This window comes from Phyllostomus hastatus, unplaced genomic scaffold (assembly GCF_019186645.2).
Source record: "Phyllostomus hastatus isolate PE091 unplaced genomic scaffold, TTU_PhHast_1.1 phas_contig_150, whole genome shotgun sequence".
NCBI classification, from domain to species: domain Eukaryota; kingdom Metazoa; phylum Chordata; class Mammalia; order Chiroptera; family Phyllostomidae; genus Phyllostomus; species Phyllostomus hastatus.
This window is the reverse complement of record NW_025333611.1, coordinates 13,159,607-13,179,616: the sequence shown is the minus strand read 5'-3', so window position 1 is coordinate 13,179,616 and position 20,010 is coordinate 13,159,607. Positions and strand designations below refer to the sequence as shown.

General features: G+C 40.2%; 1 protein-coding gene across 4 annotated transcripts in view; it reads right to left on the bottom strand.

Annotated features, from left to right (window-relative positions):
- PWWP2A (PWWP domain containing 2A) overlaps positions 1–17,167 on the bottom strand; it is a 34,345-nt gene extending 17,178 nt beyond the window's left edge. For 3 of the 4 annotated variants that reach the window (XM_045827316.1, XM_045827324.1, XM_045827344.1), the window contains exon 1: positions 16,520–17,167. In XM_045827316.1, the coding sequence (XP_045683272.1) occupies positions 16,520–17,088 (569 nt within the window). In that variant the 5' untranslated portion in view covers positions 17,089–17,167. Of the gene's footprint in view, positions 1–10,546; positions 10,612–16,519 lie in introns of those variants that run through there. The other variant, XM_045827335.1, reaches the window with a different exon arrangement.
- Between the last annotated feature and the right edge of the window lie 2,843 nt (positions 17,168–20,010).

Sequence of the window (20,010 nt, the reverse complement as noted above, 5' to 3'; positions counted from 1 at the left end):
CAGAACCCTGATACTAGATGCAAGTGTTCTGTACGCATATTTTCCCAAAAGGTTCAGAATATCTGTTGAAAAGAAATCTTGACATTAGGCAACTAATGGCTAGGCTGTGGACACACCTAAAATCGGGCAAGGATACAGGAAGAGCCAACACTACCAGGGCATCTGCATCTAATACATAGTTTTTTTCCTAAAGCATTATTAGCTTGACTACCACAAACCAACAACTTATAGCAAATACTTAGAAACCACAAAGGAAGAGGAAAGCCTTTTTTTTTTTTTAACCTAAGGTGAGGCAATTCGGGGTCTGCGCTAGCCCACAAAGGAAGGACACCCTCCTCACTGTTAGATTTGGCAAAAAGTGGCTTTTTATTCTAGCATAGCAGCTGGTATCTAAATGTTTGCTTCCTGACTACTTAATTGCAAGGCATTTTGAGTATTCAGCCTTTTCTTATATGTAAGTGGCTCAACCACCTTTTCAAGATGACAGGACAAAGGAGAGGTGATTCTTGCATTTTATCGCAGAGCTTTGTAAAATAATATAACTTATCTGAAGTAAGACCACTGTTAGTATCAACAATAAAAGTAACTCACAAGAAGCCATCATTTTGTCCCCATTATATTTTCACATATTTCCACAGCTGAACAAGCAACAAATTTTCTTCCCTTTTTTAGGAATAACTAAACCGTAGTCATGTTAATGTCTGACATAGTTTCACAGCCATCTCTTATCAACCTGTATCCTTCAGGTGTTACTAACCCTCTCTAAACTCAGTTTTCTCGAGTGTAAAATGGGTTAACATTCTTTCCCACCGTAAGGATTAAGGCCAATAAATGTTGGCCATTTTTCTTGGCTAAAATTTACTTCATTTTAAGTAATTTGAATTTATTTTCAACTAACAATTAACTAGATCTTCCTATATCTTAAATTTATAATCTCAATGTGAGGATAACCCAGCCAATCATTGAAGTTGTTTATGTCAAATAAGCTGTGGAATCGGATGTGTTTACCCTCATGGGATTAATAAGAACATTAATTCCTCATCTAGGTTTTTTTCCCTTGCCTCTCCCTCCTAGGCAGATAAAATACAAACATGAAATGTTTTAATAACACAGGGAGGTGCTTAACTGTGTGCGGGTAAAAGGAAACAGCATCAAAAGAAAAGGGGAAAAATAAGTACAAACTGGTAATTCTGGGTTGTGGATGATTGGCAAAAGCAGAAAAATAGTTTTAAGTAATAAGACTCCCTGAAAGGGCCAGAAAGATAAAGCACTTCAAGAGGGATCAATATTCTACTCCATCCCAGTAATCATGCCGTCACCCTTACGTGTGCAATACCACAGCAACGTTTCAACTGAGGGTGGAGAGGCTGGTTGTGAAATCAATTCCAAGGGTTTCACAACTATGATTAAAGTAAATTTTGAAAATCCGTGTAAATATATGTAACAAGAATGAATCTGCTTCATATTATGTATATATATGGATTCACATATAAAATGTATTTGTAACTATGCTCAAAAGTTTGAAAGCTACTAACCTATGCAACTGTAACTTGAATAATACAAAGTAGCAACAAAGCTATGGTGTCTTAAAATCCTCAAATCTAATTTCTCAAGAGCAGTCTTTGGAAATCTGCCACACAATACTCTGGTGTTTGAAAATAGAGATTCCTAAAACTGCCTCCAACACCAAATGCCAACACTCTCCTAAGGTGGAACCCAGGACCTTAATTTTTAGGAAATACTTTTGCTTTAGTTTTTTTCTAAGGTGAAAAAGACATTTATGTCCCATGTGAATGCTCAAAGCGTAACCTCAGCAGAAGATTTTAATGGTAGTAGCAAGGTAGAAGAGGCTGATCAGAATCCCTTGCCTGAGCTTTTTCTGTAAGAACTTTTACAAATATTGCAGGAGTTGAGTAATAAGATGCAAAATATCTCTTTTTTCCACCCCTTCTTTGTACAGCATGAAAATATTAACATTTTAAAGATTCAGCCCTAGCTGGTGTAGGTCAGTGGATTGAGCGCGGGCTGCAAACCAAAGGGTTGCCAGTTCGATTCCCAGTCAGGGCACATGCCTGGGTTGCAGGCCAGGTCCCTAGTGGGGGCCATGTGAGAGGCAACCACACATGATGTTTCTTTTCCTCTTTACTTTCCCCTCTGTCTAAAAATAAAAGACATTTTTAAAAAAATTTTTTTAAAAAATTCATTCTACCCCTTATTCATTTTCAGTCTTATTTAACCACTACACAAAAATTCTTAAGGAAAATTATTCAGGTATTATGGCTTAAATAAAAACAGCACGTGGGGCCCTGGCTGGTGCGGCTCACTGGATTGAGCACTGGCCTTCAAACCAAAGGACTGCTGGTTCTATTCCCAGTCAGGGCACATGCCTGGGTTGTGGGCCGGGTCCCCAATGGGGGCACACAAAAGACAACCACACATTGATGTTTCTCTCCCTCCTTCTCCCTCCCTTCCCCTCTCTCTAAAAATAGATTTTTTTTTTAAAAAAAGACCTCTCTGTATGATCTTTTGCAACTTCCTGTGAACGTGTAAAATGTTTTAAATATAACTATCTTCTCAATCATTTAGAAGTAATGACTGCCAAAATTTTGGGGGAGAATATTTAGGCTTAACAGTTATTTTGTGTCAAGGCAAGAAAAAGTAGCTATGAAAAAGAATCCTCAGATTATATAAAGGTGAAATAAATGTAAATGTAGAATATTTAAGCCAAAATTCAAAATGTCACTATTGTAGGAAGTAGAATATTTTCTATTATTTAGGTTCTACTATAGATATATGAATTTTATTGATGATTCTAGCTTGACTAAATGAAGCCTTTATTGCCCACTGATAAGCTTTACCAAATTACGGTATTTGCTCAAGATTTCTAGCATTACCAATCAATCCTACACCTAAATATGCATCACTTCTTCAAGTGAAGCTCATAACCATCATCATCCAAATTCCCTTCCCAAAAGAATACCTCAAGTAAAACTAAAAATGTTACCAACTATTCAATTTTTTAAAAAGCCAGACATAGTGATAATTCTTACCTCTTATTTTGAAAATGTTTTTTTAACAGCTAATACAGTGTTCATCAGCTGTAAGTTCATAGCAGTCTCAAACAACTCACCCTGACCCAGGGTTATTATTTTTTTTTCTTTCCTTCCTGTTTACAACAGTTTAACCGTGCACAACTGATTCTCATTTTCTTTCCTCCAACTCTGCTGCCAAGCTCCAACTGCAGGAGATTCTTTTTAAAATACTATAAACTAAAAATAAAGAAACAAAAACTAAAGCATTACAAACTTCAGGCACGCAAACAGGTCCTGGAGAATTCAATGCTTGGAAAAACGTTAAGGAGGGTCACTGAGACAGGCCTCCGTGCTCTGGGTGGGTGGAACTTCTGTCCATGAAACAGAACAGAAGACAAAAAGAAAACTTTCCCTCCCAGAATTCTTTTTCCTTAAAGAACCTACAGTGAGAAAAAATTTATATTCAATTAACCACTTAAAAATATCCAGATTTACTTCATTTCAAGGACGTTTTTAGTAACTACCTCTCCTTAAACCACAAAGGAGGGAAAACTGTGAAGTTTATTTTGGTTCACATTTCATCTGATTGGTTATGTCCAAGCTAACCTCAGCACAAGTGAAATTCAATAGTCAGCCACATGCAATAGAAAATTTTACAAAATAAAAATGTACATCTATGCCTCAAAAAATTAAAAATATAAACCAGCATACCCATTTCTGGGTATATCCAAAATAACTGAAAACAGGCACAGAGTTCTAGTTTTGCAAGATGAAAAAGTCCTGGGGATGTCTGTCATCACAATGTGAGTGTATCAACATTTACTGAACTGTACACTTAAAAAATGGTTAAGATGATACATTTTATGTGTTTACCACAATTTAAAATTGTTTTAATTGTGTATCTACCTAATGGAGAGGGAAAGAGTTTGGTGAGAAGCAGTATATTTTCATGGTATAAGGAAATTACTACCCGGGCAGGCGTGGCTGATTTGGTCGAGTGTTGTCCCACAAAACCTAAGGTTGCCAGTTCAATACCCAGTCAGAATACATGCCAGGGCTGCAGTCCTGGTCCCTGGTTGGGGCCCAGGCAAGAGGCAACCAACAGATGTTTCTCTCCCTTTCTTTTTCCCTACCTTCACGTCTCTCTAAAATAAATAAAAAAAAATTTTTAAGGAATTACTAAAGGGAAGTACAAGAATAATTATAGCTGGTGTGACTCAGTGGATTGAGCACAGGCCTGAGAACCCAAAGGTCACCCGTTTGATTCCCTGTCAGGGCACACACCTGGGCTGCAGGCCCAGTCCCCAGTTGGGGGCGTGTGAGAGGCAACCACACATTGATGTTTTTCCCCCTCTCTTTCTCCCTACCTTCCCCTCTCTCTAAAAAGTAAATAAATAAAATCCTTAAAAAAAAAAAGGAAATAATAGTAACTACACTGGGGAATAACAATAAGACAAGACTGACCGACCTGAAGGAGGACCCAAGTGAACATCACCAGTAGAGAAAATTATCATGTGCCTGCAGGTGAGGGACCCAGAGAACCCAACACTGACTGAACCTGAACCTCTCATGAGCAAGTATCAGACAAACCTCAACTGAGGCATAGTCCCTATTACATAAACTCTACTAACTTATTTTTTACTGATTTTAGAAGGAGTGAGGAAAAGAGGGAGGGAGAGAAACATCCATTTGTTGTTCCACTTAGTTATGCAATCATTGGTTGATTCTTGTATGTGCCGTGGCTGGGTATTGAACCCGCAGCTCTGGCATATTGGGTCAATGCTCTAACCAACTGAGCTACTTAGCCAAAGCACACGTGCTCTATTTCACATTGCAAATAAATGCAATACATGATCATTTACTGAGGTAGAAAAAAGCTTCAAAGAACATTATTGGAAAAAACTGAGAAAATAATGAAATATGGACTACAAATTAGATACAAATGGTCTTATCAATGCTTCCTGAGTTTTAAAGATATATTGTGCTTATGTAGGAGAATTATCTTCGATCTCAGGGAATAAATGCTCAAGTATTAAGGGGTAAAGGAGGATGATGTATATAACCTACTTTGAAAGAGTTCAAGGAAAAAATGTTTATATGAAGAATGAAAGCAAACGTAGTAAAATTAGTAAATATAGATAGTTTATATTTGAAAAGATTTCATTCATAAAAAACTTTTAAGTATACTCTTAAATTTAATTTACCTCAGTTCCACCAAAACGTTTAAGCGTATTTTTAAAAATCTGTCCTATTTTAAGCATAAATCCTAGCAAACCCACCTAAAGTACCAGTAAGCACAAAATCTATATTCAAATACAAGTATGCTAGTTATAGTCAAATAGCAAAACCCTAGGTCCAAGCCCTGGGACCCACCTCCACAGGAGGGACTAGGACTCGAGAGTCATTGCCAAGAGGCCGAAACTTCGGAGGGAAAGAAACCCGAGTGGAGCTGTGGCCAGGCAGCGGGCTGTGCCGGAAATGGGCTGTGCCTTGAAGGGGCTGAAGCTGATTAGGTGAAGAGTGAAATAAGGAATGGTGAAGACTGGTTACCCACTTTTGAATGCTGGTAACCAATTAAGCTAGTTTAAAATGAAGAAGTAAAACACTGAGCAGGTGGGTAAAAGCCAACAGATGACCAGATTACAGCCACAGGAGTCACCAGTGAGCAACGTGACTCCCTCCTCCATAGGAGACGAAGATTCAGAAGCTTAAGTAAACAGTAAAAGGAAGGTAATCCATCTGGCAGAAAGAAAGGAAGGTGTTATAAGGGTTAGGTAAGTGTGATGGCTGACCAATACTAGTCTCTTAACAAGACAAGGCCAGTGAAAAGGATTGAAAGTGTCTAAATCACTTGGTTAAAAACTTAAGCTGTTATACTAGTCTGGATCCATCATTTAATAAGCACAAAAAGCATAGAAAATTTCCTTTCCCTAACTTCACAAGGTGTCATTCTCAAAAGTGATTCCTTTTCAATTAGGTTTTAAAAGTACACAGGAAGCAGAGAGAACACAAGGACTCAATCTCCCTAATGAGACTTTAACCTTCTCTCCATGACAAAGACCAAAATCTCCTCACAAAACAAAGCCATCTGCCCAGGTGCTAGTGGAAAGGAAAGAGCGAGGCACATCTCCCACCCTCCCCTTGCCGACAACTCCTAGTTATCTCATCCCTCCTAAAATGTAAATGCCCTGCGGTCTCCCTTACTAATTTAAAGGGGAAAGTTATACTCCACCAGTATCACCTGAGGTTTCTACACATTCTTTCAAATATTTTAAAACATGCAGATTACACTGTGGCCCACGATACCACAGGATCTAGGTTAACTGGCTATTCAAGCCAACCCATATTAAATGACTAATACTGGCTGTTGTCACATCCATCCGAGTTCTGCCACTTTGTACCACTTCATAATAGTTAATGCTTATACAGCCCTTACTATGTGGCATGCACCATTCTAAGTATGTACTCATTTACATTAATTGATAATCATCAAAACCACCCCATTAAAGTGTTACTGCTATCCCCATTTTATTGTTGAACGAACTAAAGAATAGAGAGCATAAGTGATCTTCCCAAGATGACGCAGCTAATAAGCAGCAGAGCCAGGGTACAAATACAAGCAGTCAGCTCAGTCTGGTTCTGAACTACTGCCTCCGCTCACTTTCCCCTCCACCACTTCACCGCTAAGGAAGTGGAGCAACTGTCCACGTGCTCTTTTTGGAATCCTACGGATGCAGACAGGCTTCAGAACTCATTAATTTTTCTGGTTTGCAAAAGATGGTAAGCACCCTTATTATCAAGCATGTTAATATTTCACTAGTAAAATTTAAAGCATTTATACTAAATTGGACAAACAGGTCTACCAGCCTCACGTAATTTCAGGTCATGATAGGTTTTTGCCACCAAAAAAGTAACAAAGTTCTGTTTTCAGAGCTTTAGGATTCTGAAATTGCAGTTAAGTAGCTTGACAGAATTGTCATCAAGATTACAGAATACACATAATTACCTACCATGGGGCCTAGTACACAGTAAGTAGGCAAAATATATGGGGACTATTACTGTATTAAAATTAAAATGTATCAGGTTTTATTACTTGTACGTGACTAATGTTCTTAAATCAAAAGCCCCACATGTTACAAGGGCAATCTGAAGGTCATAGACACCTGAATAGGTGAGAAGGGAGGATGATGTCAGCAAGATAAAAGCACAGCACACACCAACTATGAATAAGAATTCCAGGAAATATCTTTTTAAATTAATGGGTAGGGAAGGGGGCTGCATGAAACTCTCGTAAGAATATCTCTCTAACCATAAAAATTTACTCAATCTTTTAAAATCTATTCAATCCTTTTATAATATCACACATAGCTTTTGAAGATGGAAGGGGAAAATCTAATAATGTAGATTTCAAGCTCCCAAACATATACCTTGTAATGATCCTCTTAAAAAAACTTGCCTTGATAACTAGGATTGAAAATAAAAAGGAAAACTATGTAGGGGTGACCAATCTTTTGGTGTCTCTGGGCCACAATGAAAGAAGAGTTGTCTTGGGCCACACATTAAATACAGTGTGACATGTCATCACACAAAAAACCCTCAATGTTTTAAGTAAATTTACAATTTTGTGTTGGGCTGTGTTCATAGCCAACCTAAGCCACACGCGGCCTGCTGGACGCAGGCTGGACACCCCTCCAAGAGAGAAAACCTTTATGCTTGTCTTCTTAAAAGCAAAAATAGAAATAACATCTATATGGTGTTCAAATTATAATAGTAAATTCCTTTAAAATAACCATCCAGCTTTGACCCATGTGGCTCAGTCGGTTGGGCATCATACTACAAAGCAAAAGGTCACCAGTCAGATTCCAAGTCAGGGCTCACGCATGGGTTACAGGTTTGGTCCCTGGTCAGGGCGCGTGCAAGAGGCAGCTGACCGATGTTTCTCTCTCACATTGATGCTTCTCTCCCTCTTTCTCTCTCCCTTCCCCTCTCTTTAAAACATAAAATTAAAAAAAAAACTATTTAAAATAACCATCCAAAAAAATGCTAACAGCCACAAAGTGGCAAAGTATTTTTACAAGCAGACACATCCTAATTCACTTTTGTACATCACTTAGAACAACATGCTTGACATTTTCCCAAAAAAATGAACACTGCTATAAAAGGACCTTTTTAATTATTAATGTAAATACTCATCCCAGTTTTCAAACACAAACAGGATTCCCTTCGTCCTGGCTCTAAGATCCAATAAGCAGTTTAAAGCAGTTAAAATCATATGTTTCCACTATGATTTCTATGTACTTTTTAATATTCCTTTTGCTGTTATGTTCTGTAGGGTTCACCACACAGAAATCTAATTATTTCTCAACAGATGGACTTTTTAAAAAAGGGGAATATAATCAATTTATTTCATTATTCCTATTTTACCATAAACAGGTTGTTCAGCAACTTGTAATTCAGTCTTTAAAATCCTTTTCCCACTTAGTCGCCCAGCACTTAAATAAACACCGGGCTTGTGCTCCAGGAGCTCCAATCTAACTCTTCTCATCACAAGTGACTCCGGTGTTGCCAGGGCCAGGCCAACCAAGGCACAACAAATGATATCTAATTTAAGACCCAGGACCATAAATGAAGAAGAAATTCCAATACCAAAGTGCCCAAAGAGGTCACTAAATTGCAGTTCACATTTTCAAAGCAGCAGCTGTTGCCTGGTTGAGTGAGGAACAGAGCTATCAGCCTACCACGATGACACACCACCAAAATCATAAGCTAAAATGGTAATGATAAAATTTAGTTAAGTGTATTATAACAGGTTTGTTCTCAAATCTTAGAGAACTGTCTATCATTCAAAAAGGCATTGTCAATATACCTACTAATATCTGCCACTTATATTTTAGGCAATTGACTTAAATCTCTCTGTGCATCAGTGTACTTATCTGTGAAACTGGATTAGAATTTACCTCATTGGCTGTTCAGAGTGAAAGGAAACAATGCACAGAAAGTGCCTGGCAAAGTACCTAACAGTGGAAAATACATAGTAGCTATTATTAATTACAGAAAGTAAAGCTTGGTAACTTTCTTACATGTTGGGAATATGAAGAAAAGTGAAATCAAATATTGTAAGAAGTGCAAGTTTTACAACGGTAAAAACAGTGCACTATTCTGCAGTAAAGTGACCATATAAAATTGGCCCAAAGAGGCCCTGGCCAGGTGGTTCAGTTAATTGGAGCATCGTCCCATGCACCAAGGAGTTGAGGATTCTATCCCTGGTCAGGGGATATACCTGGGTTGTGGCTTCAATACTCAGTTGGGGGGGGGACGGAATGACAAGGGATGTAGATGTTTCTCTCTCACGTCAATGTTCTCTCTCTACCCCCACCTTCCTCCCTCTCTAAAATCGATGAACGTATCATATCCTCTGCTAAGGATTTGAAAAAAATTTTTTTTCATTGGTCCAAGGAGAAAGAGAGGAAAATTATGGTCGACCTAAATTTCTTGTGGGCAACCAGATTTAACTATTTGCACGTTTAATTACCAGTTCTGTAAAAAGGACCTACATCTACCACCCAAGTGGCCCATACCTACATGTATTGCTTCTTTGTAATTTCACCTATTTGAAAGTAACCACTAACTTTTCAAACAGACTTAATAAATTTATCACTCTACTATTTTGGCAAAATCCCTTCCCCCCTAAGAAAATTAATTATATCCAAATATGGTCTGAGAATCGTCTGCATCAGAAACACCTTTTTAAAAATGCAATGTGATGGAGATGACCTCAGAAATCTTGTTCACATGTGTCTGAATTAATTCGGGAATTTAAGAACAGGACCAATAAATACCAAGAAATAAGGATGCACTTTAGTCACAAATACCACTAAGGACATCTTTCAGTTTTTATCAATGTGAAATTAACTCGACCATTATGAGCACATGATACACAACTTCTTTAAAAACCCTCCACAGGAAAACTGATCTTAGGAAGATTAAAACTAGTTGCATTGAGAGCATAGTACACACTGAAGGATTTACACAACACACACTGAAAAAAAAAAAAAAGCTGAAAATTAACCTCATTAGCCCAGTGCAATAAAACATTCCAGGCATAGTTTATCTAGTTTATACAATTTAATTTAGTTTTAAAATTTTTATTTCCATGATGTGACAGGATTCTTTACACTCAGATTCAAACTAGGTGTTTAACATTGAACTAATCACTTTCAAAAATTTTTTTCAGTCCAACATGCATTGCAAGACCTCACTCTCAAAACAGTGTGTGTACACTAGTATGGTAGTGGCATGCTACAGGTGTCTGGGTCAGAAAGTGGCTGGCCCCTCCCTCTGTGCTCTTCCACTGTGTGAGGCCTTTACCAGCACCTTGGGATATGAGCAGAATCGTCACCAATAGTCCAGCGTTTTAAATATGCACAACTCAACACAATCATTTAAGCATACTACTAGAGAGCCTAAAGTCTCAACCTGAACGCTTAGTATAAGCTACTGATACCACTACTCACTGCTTCACCAGAATGGCTGTATATTTTTCCCACCAAAAGTAGGGCTATTGCACCATAGGTTTCATGGTCTCTGTAAAGAAAAAAAATCATTGTCTTGGTTTATATTTCCTTTAAAAAAAAAACAAATTTTCTACAAACTGATTTAAGAAATTTGGCAACAGTATACCATACACACACACAATCTTTGTAAAAGATCAATTCTGAAATACAACTGACCACAACCTTTAATAAGTATGTACCACTAAATTAAAATACACAATGGTTTTTAAGCATTAGTATTTACTTCATGATTCCTTATTATATCAGGTCCAAAAATGGAATTCAGAGAGCTTTTTCAGGATTTCAAAGTGGCTTGATAATTATTTTTTAAGATATGGGGAACAGTATGAAACAATTTAAATGATCCATCTGTGTAGAAAGGAACCACAGGTCTCAGGAAATGCTGTCCCTTCAAGTATGGACTGAGAAGGCTGAGAAACCTCTTGCCTTTGTGGCTAGTTTTGACTGGTTACATTTTTCTATGTTTGCAATTACTAAAGTTGGAGGTGTATTTAAGGGATAGGTCTAAAAGTTTGCTGGCAGGGAAGAGATATCCATTATCACTTCTAATGATTCAAAAGAGGCCCTCACAGGACTGTGGGTTTTCCTCCCCCTCAGGAACAAACTTAAGGGGCAAGAATGATTTTAAAAACATTATGGAAATGCACCCAAGGGGATGCACTCAGAAAAAAAATCCAGAATGTGGAAAATGCTACTAACTATGGTTTAACAGATAGCAAGGGAATAAAATAGCAAAACTGCAGATGAAAAACTTATGAAAATTATCAACTAATTGCAATGTATAAACTTTACTTAGGACCTTGATTTAAACAAAACATGTTGACTGAGATGTTAATTTTGAGACAGATCTGGAAAATGTTATTAAGCCTGACTAGATACACGATATAAAGGAACTGCCTTTATGTTAGGCGCGACAATAGCAGTACAGTTATGGTTTTAAGTTCTCATCTCTTTGGAGATTTATACTGTAATATTTATGGTAAAATGACATGTTTAGGATTATTCAAAATAATCCGGTGGTTGCCTTGGTTGGGTGTCTCAGCTGGTTGGAGTGTTGGCCCATATACCAAAAAGTTATGGGTTTGATTCCTGGTCCAGGCACAGACCTAGGTTGTGGATTCAATCCCAGGTCAGGGTGCACATGAGCTGCAACAGATGGATGTTTCTCTCCCACATCGATGTTTCTCCCTCTCTCAAAAAATCAAAACAGCACTGGCTGGTGTGGCTCAGTGGACTGAGCACTGGCCTGCAGACCGAAAGGTCACCACTTCAATTCCCAGAGCACAAGCCTGGGTTGCAGGCCAGGCCCCCAGCTGAGGCATGTGAGAGGCAGTCAATTGATGTTTCTCTCTCTTACTCCCTTCTTTCCCCTCTCTCTAAAAATAAATAAAATATTTTGAAAAAAATCAAAGCATAGCCTTGGGAGAGAATTAAAACATAAAAAAATCACAATAATCCAGTGGAGGTGCACATGTAATGACACAAGTTTGGCTAGTGGTCGATAAATGTCAAAGCAAGAATACATACATGGAGATTCACTTCCCATAATAAAAAATTAAATAAAAATTATGATACAACTACTGACTTATTATTCTGTTTAAAATAATCATTAAGACAGTTTAACAACTAGCCCTGGCTGGGTACTCAGTTGGTCATAGCAGTGTCCTGATACACTAAGGTTGTATGTTCAATCACTGGTCAGGGCAAAACAATCAACCAATAAATGCATAAATAAGTAGAACAAATTGATGTTTCCCTCTCTCTAAAACCAATTAAAAAAACTTGAAAAAGACAATTAACAACTTGAAGGAATGCTTATTATATAATACTAAATGAAGAAACAAATGTACACGTCAAAATCTCAAAAGCATAATGTTAAAGAAGAAAAAGAAATAGAAAAACTAAATTGAACTTGTGGGTTAGCTGATTATTTTTATATTAGTATTACACCATTGTCTGATTTTAGCAATAGGCAGGTAATTTAACTACCTAAGAAAGCTGGGTATAAAACAGTGGAAGAGCCCAGCGTAAACTAGAGAATGCACTGCTCATTTTAAAGGCCTTCAGTTTCCAATAAATACTATGATACATAAAATCTTTTTAACCTGATATTCAAATATCCTCATTTTTAGGGTTATCAGCCACAGCAACCTACACTGAAGAATAAAAGGAGGAAGTAACCATCAAAGCAGGATGAGACAGGAAAACCAGATCGACTGGCCACCCTGTTCACTTTACATATACTTAAACTGAGACAAGGCTTGTTTGCTTGTTTGTGTTTAAACAAACAAGCTGACTTTTGTCAGCTGCCTAAAGTCAAAATGAATTAGCCTCAGAAGAACTAGAGAGACTGGAGTCCAGAGAGGCACAGATTTACCCAAATTCACAGTGCTAATCGGAGGCCAGTCCTAAATCCCAAGTACCCTGACACTGTCCAGATCTACACTATTCAGAACCACTTTTCGTTCTGTTTTTTAATGACCTGTGTCCTGCTCCTTTTTCCCATAAAAAGATTATCCTCAAAAATGTGCTATTCACCCTGGCCGGGCAGCTTAGAGCGTTGTCCTGATATGCCACGGTTGCTAGTTTAATCCCTGGTCAGGGCACAAACAAGAATCAATGAATGCATAAAAGAATGTTTCTCTCTCTCTCCCCTTCTTCTCTCAAATCAATAAATAATACCTAGTCAAAAAAAACTGTGTTCTTCAATCAACTAAGTCTAAAATTAAGGCAAAAAAAAAGTAATACAATGAGCCCTGGCCGGTGTGGCTCAGTGGATGGAGCACCAGCCTGCGAACCAAAGGGTCACCGGTTCAAACCCAGTCAGGGCACATGCCTGGGTTGCAGGCCAGCTCCCCAGCCCAGTGTGGGACGCATGAGAGGCAACCACACATTGATGTTTCTCTCCCTCTCTTTCTCCTTCCCTTCCCCTCTCTAAAACTAAATAAATAAAATCTTTTAAAAACTATAATTTAAAAATAAGAATAATACAATGACAGAAAAGGGAAAATGTCAAATACTTGACAAAAGCAGACTCTTGATCAATCCACATATATATATATATATATATGAATCCTGTAATCTAGGATCAAGTGCTTCCTACATGGTGAACAACTCTTCCAACCTTGAAAGACATTTGTCTACCATGCACAATGTTAGAATAAAATAATAAAAGCAGTAACTAGCCTTTTTTTAGACTGAAGAAAGTGCATACACATTGATGCGCTTAGTGGTGTCACAAATGTTAATTCTTTCCGACTATCACACAACAGACAAGAACCAAGACTTCGGAGCCCACTGTGCCTTCCAGCATACAGCTGGGGAAGGGAGGAGTCTCCAGGCAGAAGGCTCCACGGTGATTAGCTGACTGAAAACCTCCTGGGCTCTAACACCCACAGCCTTGGAGTACCCCAGACTGCTACTGAAATCGAGAACAGCACTAAATTTCAGAAATATGCAATTTTTTACTTACTACTTAAAAGAAAATTTGCCAGCCCAACTGGCTTTTTAACATGAAAGTAGAACTATAGACTTTTTAGATTCAGATCAACCTATATTTGTAGCTCTCCTTTGTCATTTATAAGCTAAATGACTTCCCAAATCAAATGAACCTCAGTTTCCTCCCATATAAATGAAAACACCACGAGAGTTATAAAGACTAAATAAAGCATGTGGTACAAGGCCTGACACATAAAAGGCACTCAACAGGAAGCTCATTTTTACCTAAAGGTTTACTTCAATGGCCAAATTCAAATAGGACACCAACTGTTCTTAAAGCTACTGATGACTACGGCTATGGTCTTGGCAGTCTGTGAAGGGTGGCTCCTGGACAGTCAGCTAGCCCAAAGTACACATGGAAGTATGCAGTCAAGATGAGCACAGATTACACAAATACTGGCAGTTTCGCTTTTCCAAATTATATTATGAAAAAGGGATACCCAGTTAGTCAAGTCCTGATCCAATAATAATTCCTTAAAGTACTAAATTTTAAAAACGCTGTATTTAATTTCCTCACCACTTCTAAAATGGGTGCCTCCCAGGCAAATTAACAGAAGGCAGAAACTGTGCCTAATACATACCCAGATATACCTGAGATATTGTGGCTCAGTTACAGCCCGCTGTAATAAAGTGGGTATCGCATAAAGTAAGTTTTAATCTGTTTCGTGGCGGAGGGCTTGGCCTTCAGCTTGTGAGCAACACCTGTGAAGCACAATGAACCAGGAACACTTGGGAAGGTCTCACATACAGCTGTGCTCCATAAATATTTGTTGAATAAAAAGTTGTTTCCCATTCTGGTATTTTAAATACTTTATTATTAACCTTTTACATGTTAATGTTTTGAAGTGAAAGTATTAAAAAGTTAAAGGTTAATAATAAAAATATCTTCCCCAGTAAAAGAAATTGCTGTTTATAAGAAACACTGTTAGCAAAATAGATCAAAACTTAAAAAATAAATTGCAATTCGCTCACAAAGAAAATTAAAAAAATAAAACCACCATGAGCACCTCAAAACAGGAAAGCACCATCCACTCCATTTCTAGAAACAACTTACCGTTTTGCACCCTCCTTTTGCAGATTTGAAATCCAGATTCTCACACAATCACCAGCCTTCACTTCTGTTTGATACAATAGCATACACACTACTAAGTCTCTCTTTCACTACATCATCATGTAGTGAATGATGTTAAATACATCAGTAGAAAGCCCACTGGTCTTATGCTGCTAACTATGAAAATAAAAACGCAAAAGTCCAAAGTCAGCATTTTTTTAAAAACTCTTTTAAAAATTGAGATTAAACAGCATGCATAAATAATTGTAAAGGCTCCCCATCTTTTTTTCCCCAAACATCATACTTCAGAATGTATTTCAAATAGATTTTTTTTCCCAAATGGGAAAGAATTCTTGTGCCTTGATGGAAGGACAAGAAGTTCAAAGTGAAACATACTAAAATAAGCCATTTCCACACAGGTGAGATGCCATCAGTGTGTGTGTGCTGTTGCAGGAAACAGAATGGAGAGCCGTGAATGGGAGTCTGCACTTCAGATCTGCAAAAGAAGAGTAAAAAGGTTAATTTAACTCTAGACTTAGACTATCTTCTTCTACCTGTTTAAAAACAATGCTCGTAACCATTTGTTAAAAGATGAAAATGTGCGAAGACAGAGGTTTGTGGGTGAACTCCACCTTCTTGTCCTTAATACAAAAGTTCAAACTATATCTACAGTCTTGTAAGTCAGTAATCGAACGCTTTTATAACATACCATCCTGATACTGAAGGTATTAAAAAAGTACCTTTTCTTTAGACCTTCCTTACAACTATCGTCATAATTAGTCAAATGGGTTTCCTGCCGAACAATTATCTAAGCAGAATTGGTGCTAACAGTTAAGAATAACCGTCAAAAAGCACATTTTAAACAAACGCTCTTCCCCTGTAAGGAGTGACAGGTAACCTTTTGGGAACTCCAGTGCGCACACCCCTTTCCCCAACCTCATTAAAGGTTAATTTGAGAACAGAAGTGCCTCACAAGCAATCTCCCCACCCCAGCACCCCGTTTTCCGCAAAAAACCCTCCGTGTTCTGCATTAGCCACCCCCTCCCTCGCCCCAGTGTGGGTGAGTCGCGCGGAGGGAGACCAGAGGCGAGGGGCGAGACCCGCGAGCCCGCGGTGCACCCTCCACCCCATCCGGTGTCACACCTGCGCTTGCAGGCGCTCACCTGGGGCAGGGACCGCCCCCTCCCGGCCTCCCGCGCCGGCCCCACTCGGAACGCGCGCCACGCGGGACCCGAAGGCGATGCGGGCAGCGGGACACTGGGGTGGCGGGCAGGCGGGGTGAAGGGGCCACCCCAGCACACACCCTCCCTGGGGACCGAGCGGACCTGGGCGCCCAAGGGGCGTGGTGGGGGTGGGAGAGGTACCTTTTGGACAGATCCATGAGAACCCCGGAGAAGAGCTTCTCCCCTAGGCGGAACGACACGACGAGCGCGTCCTCAATGATGTGGTCCAGCGTGACCCGCACCTCCGAGCCGGGGATGAGTTGCGACACGGCGGAGTCCCCGCCCGCGGGCGGCACGAGCGCCGGGGTTGCGGGCTGGGGCAGCGGCGGCTCCTGGGACTCCTCGGGAGCCGGGGGCTGCTCGGGCGGCGGTGCTGGGGAAGGTGGAAGGTCAGGCCCTTCCTGAGGGGCGGCTACCGCCGGCTCCACCGCCCGGGCGGGCTTCTCCTCAGCCTCCAGCTCCGGCCCCGCCGCCTCCGGGCTCCGGGCGAGCTCCCGCGGCGGCGAGAGCGGAGGCTCGTCGGCCTGAGGGGAGGACTGCTTCCCGTCGGCCTCGCCGTCCGGCACAGATGCTTCAGTGGCGGTGACCGGGAGGGTGTCAGTACCGGCCTCGCTGCCGGGGATGGGCTCCATCTCCGGCTCGGCCTCGCCGGCGCCCCCCTCCCCGGGGGACGCTGCTGTCGCTGCCGCCTCTGCAGCCACGGCCGCCATTTTCTTCCTAGCTTCTCCCTCCTCCAACTCCGGCTGCAGCGGCGGTGGCGGCAGCGCTGCTTGGTTCCCTGGGCCTTCCCCTCCCTCCCGCGAACAGTTTCGTCCCGCCCTTTCTCTGATGCTCGTTATTGGCACCGCGCCGTTGGTTCTGTCCTACACTCCTCCCTCACTTGTGGTATTCCATTGGCCAGGCCCGGACGTCTATTTTCCAGTCAGTCACCCCGCCCATGCAGAGTAGGAACTTCTCATTGGCCAGATAAGTTGTCAAATGTCGAATCAGAGTGGAGGAGTGGAGGGGCGAGCTCAAAGTGGGCGGGGGAAGTCAAAAAGCTCAGCCATATACGTATCGCTTCTTTCTATTGGCTGGAAGAGGAGATAAAATTCTATGGTTGGCCTACGCGCCTGCCAGTTATCAGCCAGGCTTTCAGAGGTGGGGGAAAGGAGGGAGTCACGTGGCTTGCTGGTTCTTTCAAAGGCGACGGAGGGGAGGAGTAACAAGCGAATGCGGGAGAGAAACTGCTTCCCAAGAATCCCTGCGCAGAGGTCCTTAGAATAAATGTTATTTCTAGGCGCGGACCTGCTTGCGGCTGCTTGTGAGCATGACAAGTTTTCTTGGGAAGGACAACTAAAGTTTGAAAATAATTCTACACACACTTCTTGAAAACAGTTTTTGATTTCCTTTTATGCCAAGCACTGAGCTGCGTGCTGAGGATAAAAAGATGTGCAAGACGTTCTCTGTAACCTCATGGTAGGCGCTCCAGCCCCACACAAGGAAAGAATGTTTTCTTTGACTTCACTTTCTAGGAAAATGCTCATGAAAAGAGGAAGGACAAAAACACAATGTATTAAGCCAAGAATTTACAACTTTTTTCATCTCATGGCACACATAAACTAAATCCTAAAATTCTGAGACACACCAAAAGATATATTTTGCAGCTCTAACAAAAAAAATTGGTATAATTTTTTATTCATTCCCACCAAATGGCTATTGTTGTTGGCTGTTGTCATTTTATTTTAATTTGACAATCTAAGGGAAAAGAATCAGTACCCCTGACTAAACAAACAGTCAGGTGTCGCGTGTTTTAAAAATTCTTTCAGCACACCAATTGAAAATCGCTGGGTTAAGGGGATCGAAGTTCCAGAAAGCAGCAGTCCTGCAGCACTGCTGGGCTTCCCTGCTACCTCTGCCTGTTCTCTCAAAAATCATTGGAAAGGAGCTGCACCTGGTTTCTTGCTTCAGCGGTTTTTCTTTCCTGGCCCCTCATATGCCACAGATACAAAGAGTGCCTCTCTTCAGTGTCATGAAGCTCCAACTTCTCTATTCCTACTTGAAGTCTCTTGGTTTGCATGTCTGGAAGAAGCGACTGTACCCATTTCTCTCAAATCGCACCTTAGAGTCAGTGTCCTCTCCAGAAGAGGTTGTAGTCACTGAGAATTCCTACAGGAGGGGGTGGAGAAAAGTGGCCAGTATTGAGGAGAGTAAAAATAAGATTCTAAAGAATTACAGCTAATGCCTACTATCTGAGTGCCTACTATGTACCAGGTACTGCACAGACACTTAGGATACCATCTCATTTAATCCTTACATCTTCACAATATTCCTATCAGGCAAGCATTATTATTATATGCCCATTTTAAAGAAACTGAGGCACAAAGATGGTGCCCAAGATTACTCAGCTTATAAACTGCAGAGTCACGATTCCAGATTTACAATGGAAGGACTGAAAAAAGCAAAAACTAAATATCACCATATGCTCTGTTTCAAGCCACAGGACGTGGGAAAAGGCCAGTAGGAAATCCCTGTCAGGGTAGGTTCAGCATCTCCAGAATAACAGAAGGAAATGAATTTACTGAGTGTCCACTCTGTGCCAACGATTTTCCCATAAGCTCTCATTTAAAATCCTGTGAGTTAAGTCTTTTTTCTCTTTCACAGATAAAGAAACTGACCTACGCCAGGTTAAGGATATTTTTAAAGGTCACACAGATGGCTAGAACCAAATCCTATCTAACCCAGGTCTTTCTAAGTGCATGATTGTTTCATTCACTCATTTATTGAACAATAATTTATCTCCTGCAAGTCTGAAGCCTATAGTAAACAGACATGGATCCCACCTTACAGGGTTTTCACTGTGGTTACTTTGTATATAGTTCACCATTATCAATTAATTAAACACAACATACAGTTCTATGAGACTCCTAGACCCACACTGAGTTCCCACATTGTATAATCTCTCCTACAGGGAGAAAAATAGTCCAGGTCCTAGGACCTTATTAGCTCTCATCACTATAATTCATTGCAAGACACTCCAGTGAATTATTTAAATTAAGGATTTATGGCAAATTGTGGCTTACCGAGTCACCCTCCTAAATCATTTCTTCATTCTGCAACTCAAGAGCTTCTCCTAGCTCCTGATGTTCACGTCAAGTGTACCCTCTTCTGCTTGTCTTTCAAGGTCCCCTGTGTTCTACTCTCTCTCTCGAGGTCTGTTTTCTACTACTCTTCGAGCTTCCTATTACTGGAGAGATCTGGTCATAAATTTCTTTCCAACAAATAAATATTGAAGGCCTACTATGTGTCAGTTACTGGGCTAGGGAGGGAGAAGCCATACAAAAAAACACATGAAAGTCTTAGTACTTGGCCTTCTAGGGTTTATTTTTCTGATTAGGAAGCTAGAAAATAAGTAAGAAAGAAACGCAATGACTACAGATTGTGAGCAATGCCTTAAAGAAATAAAATAAACAGGGTAGGGTGATGGGGAATAGCTGGGGAGGGAGAGTGTCTACTTTAGATAATGTGGTCAGAACAAACCTAACTGAGGACTCGACATTTTAGCTAAGATGCAAAAGATAACAAAGAGCCAGCTGCTGACATTGTTTGATGACAATTTGGGTCAAAAGGAACAGCAATTACAAAAGTCCTGA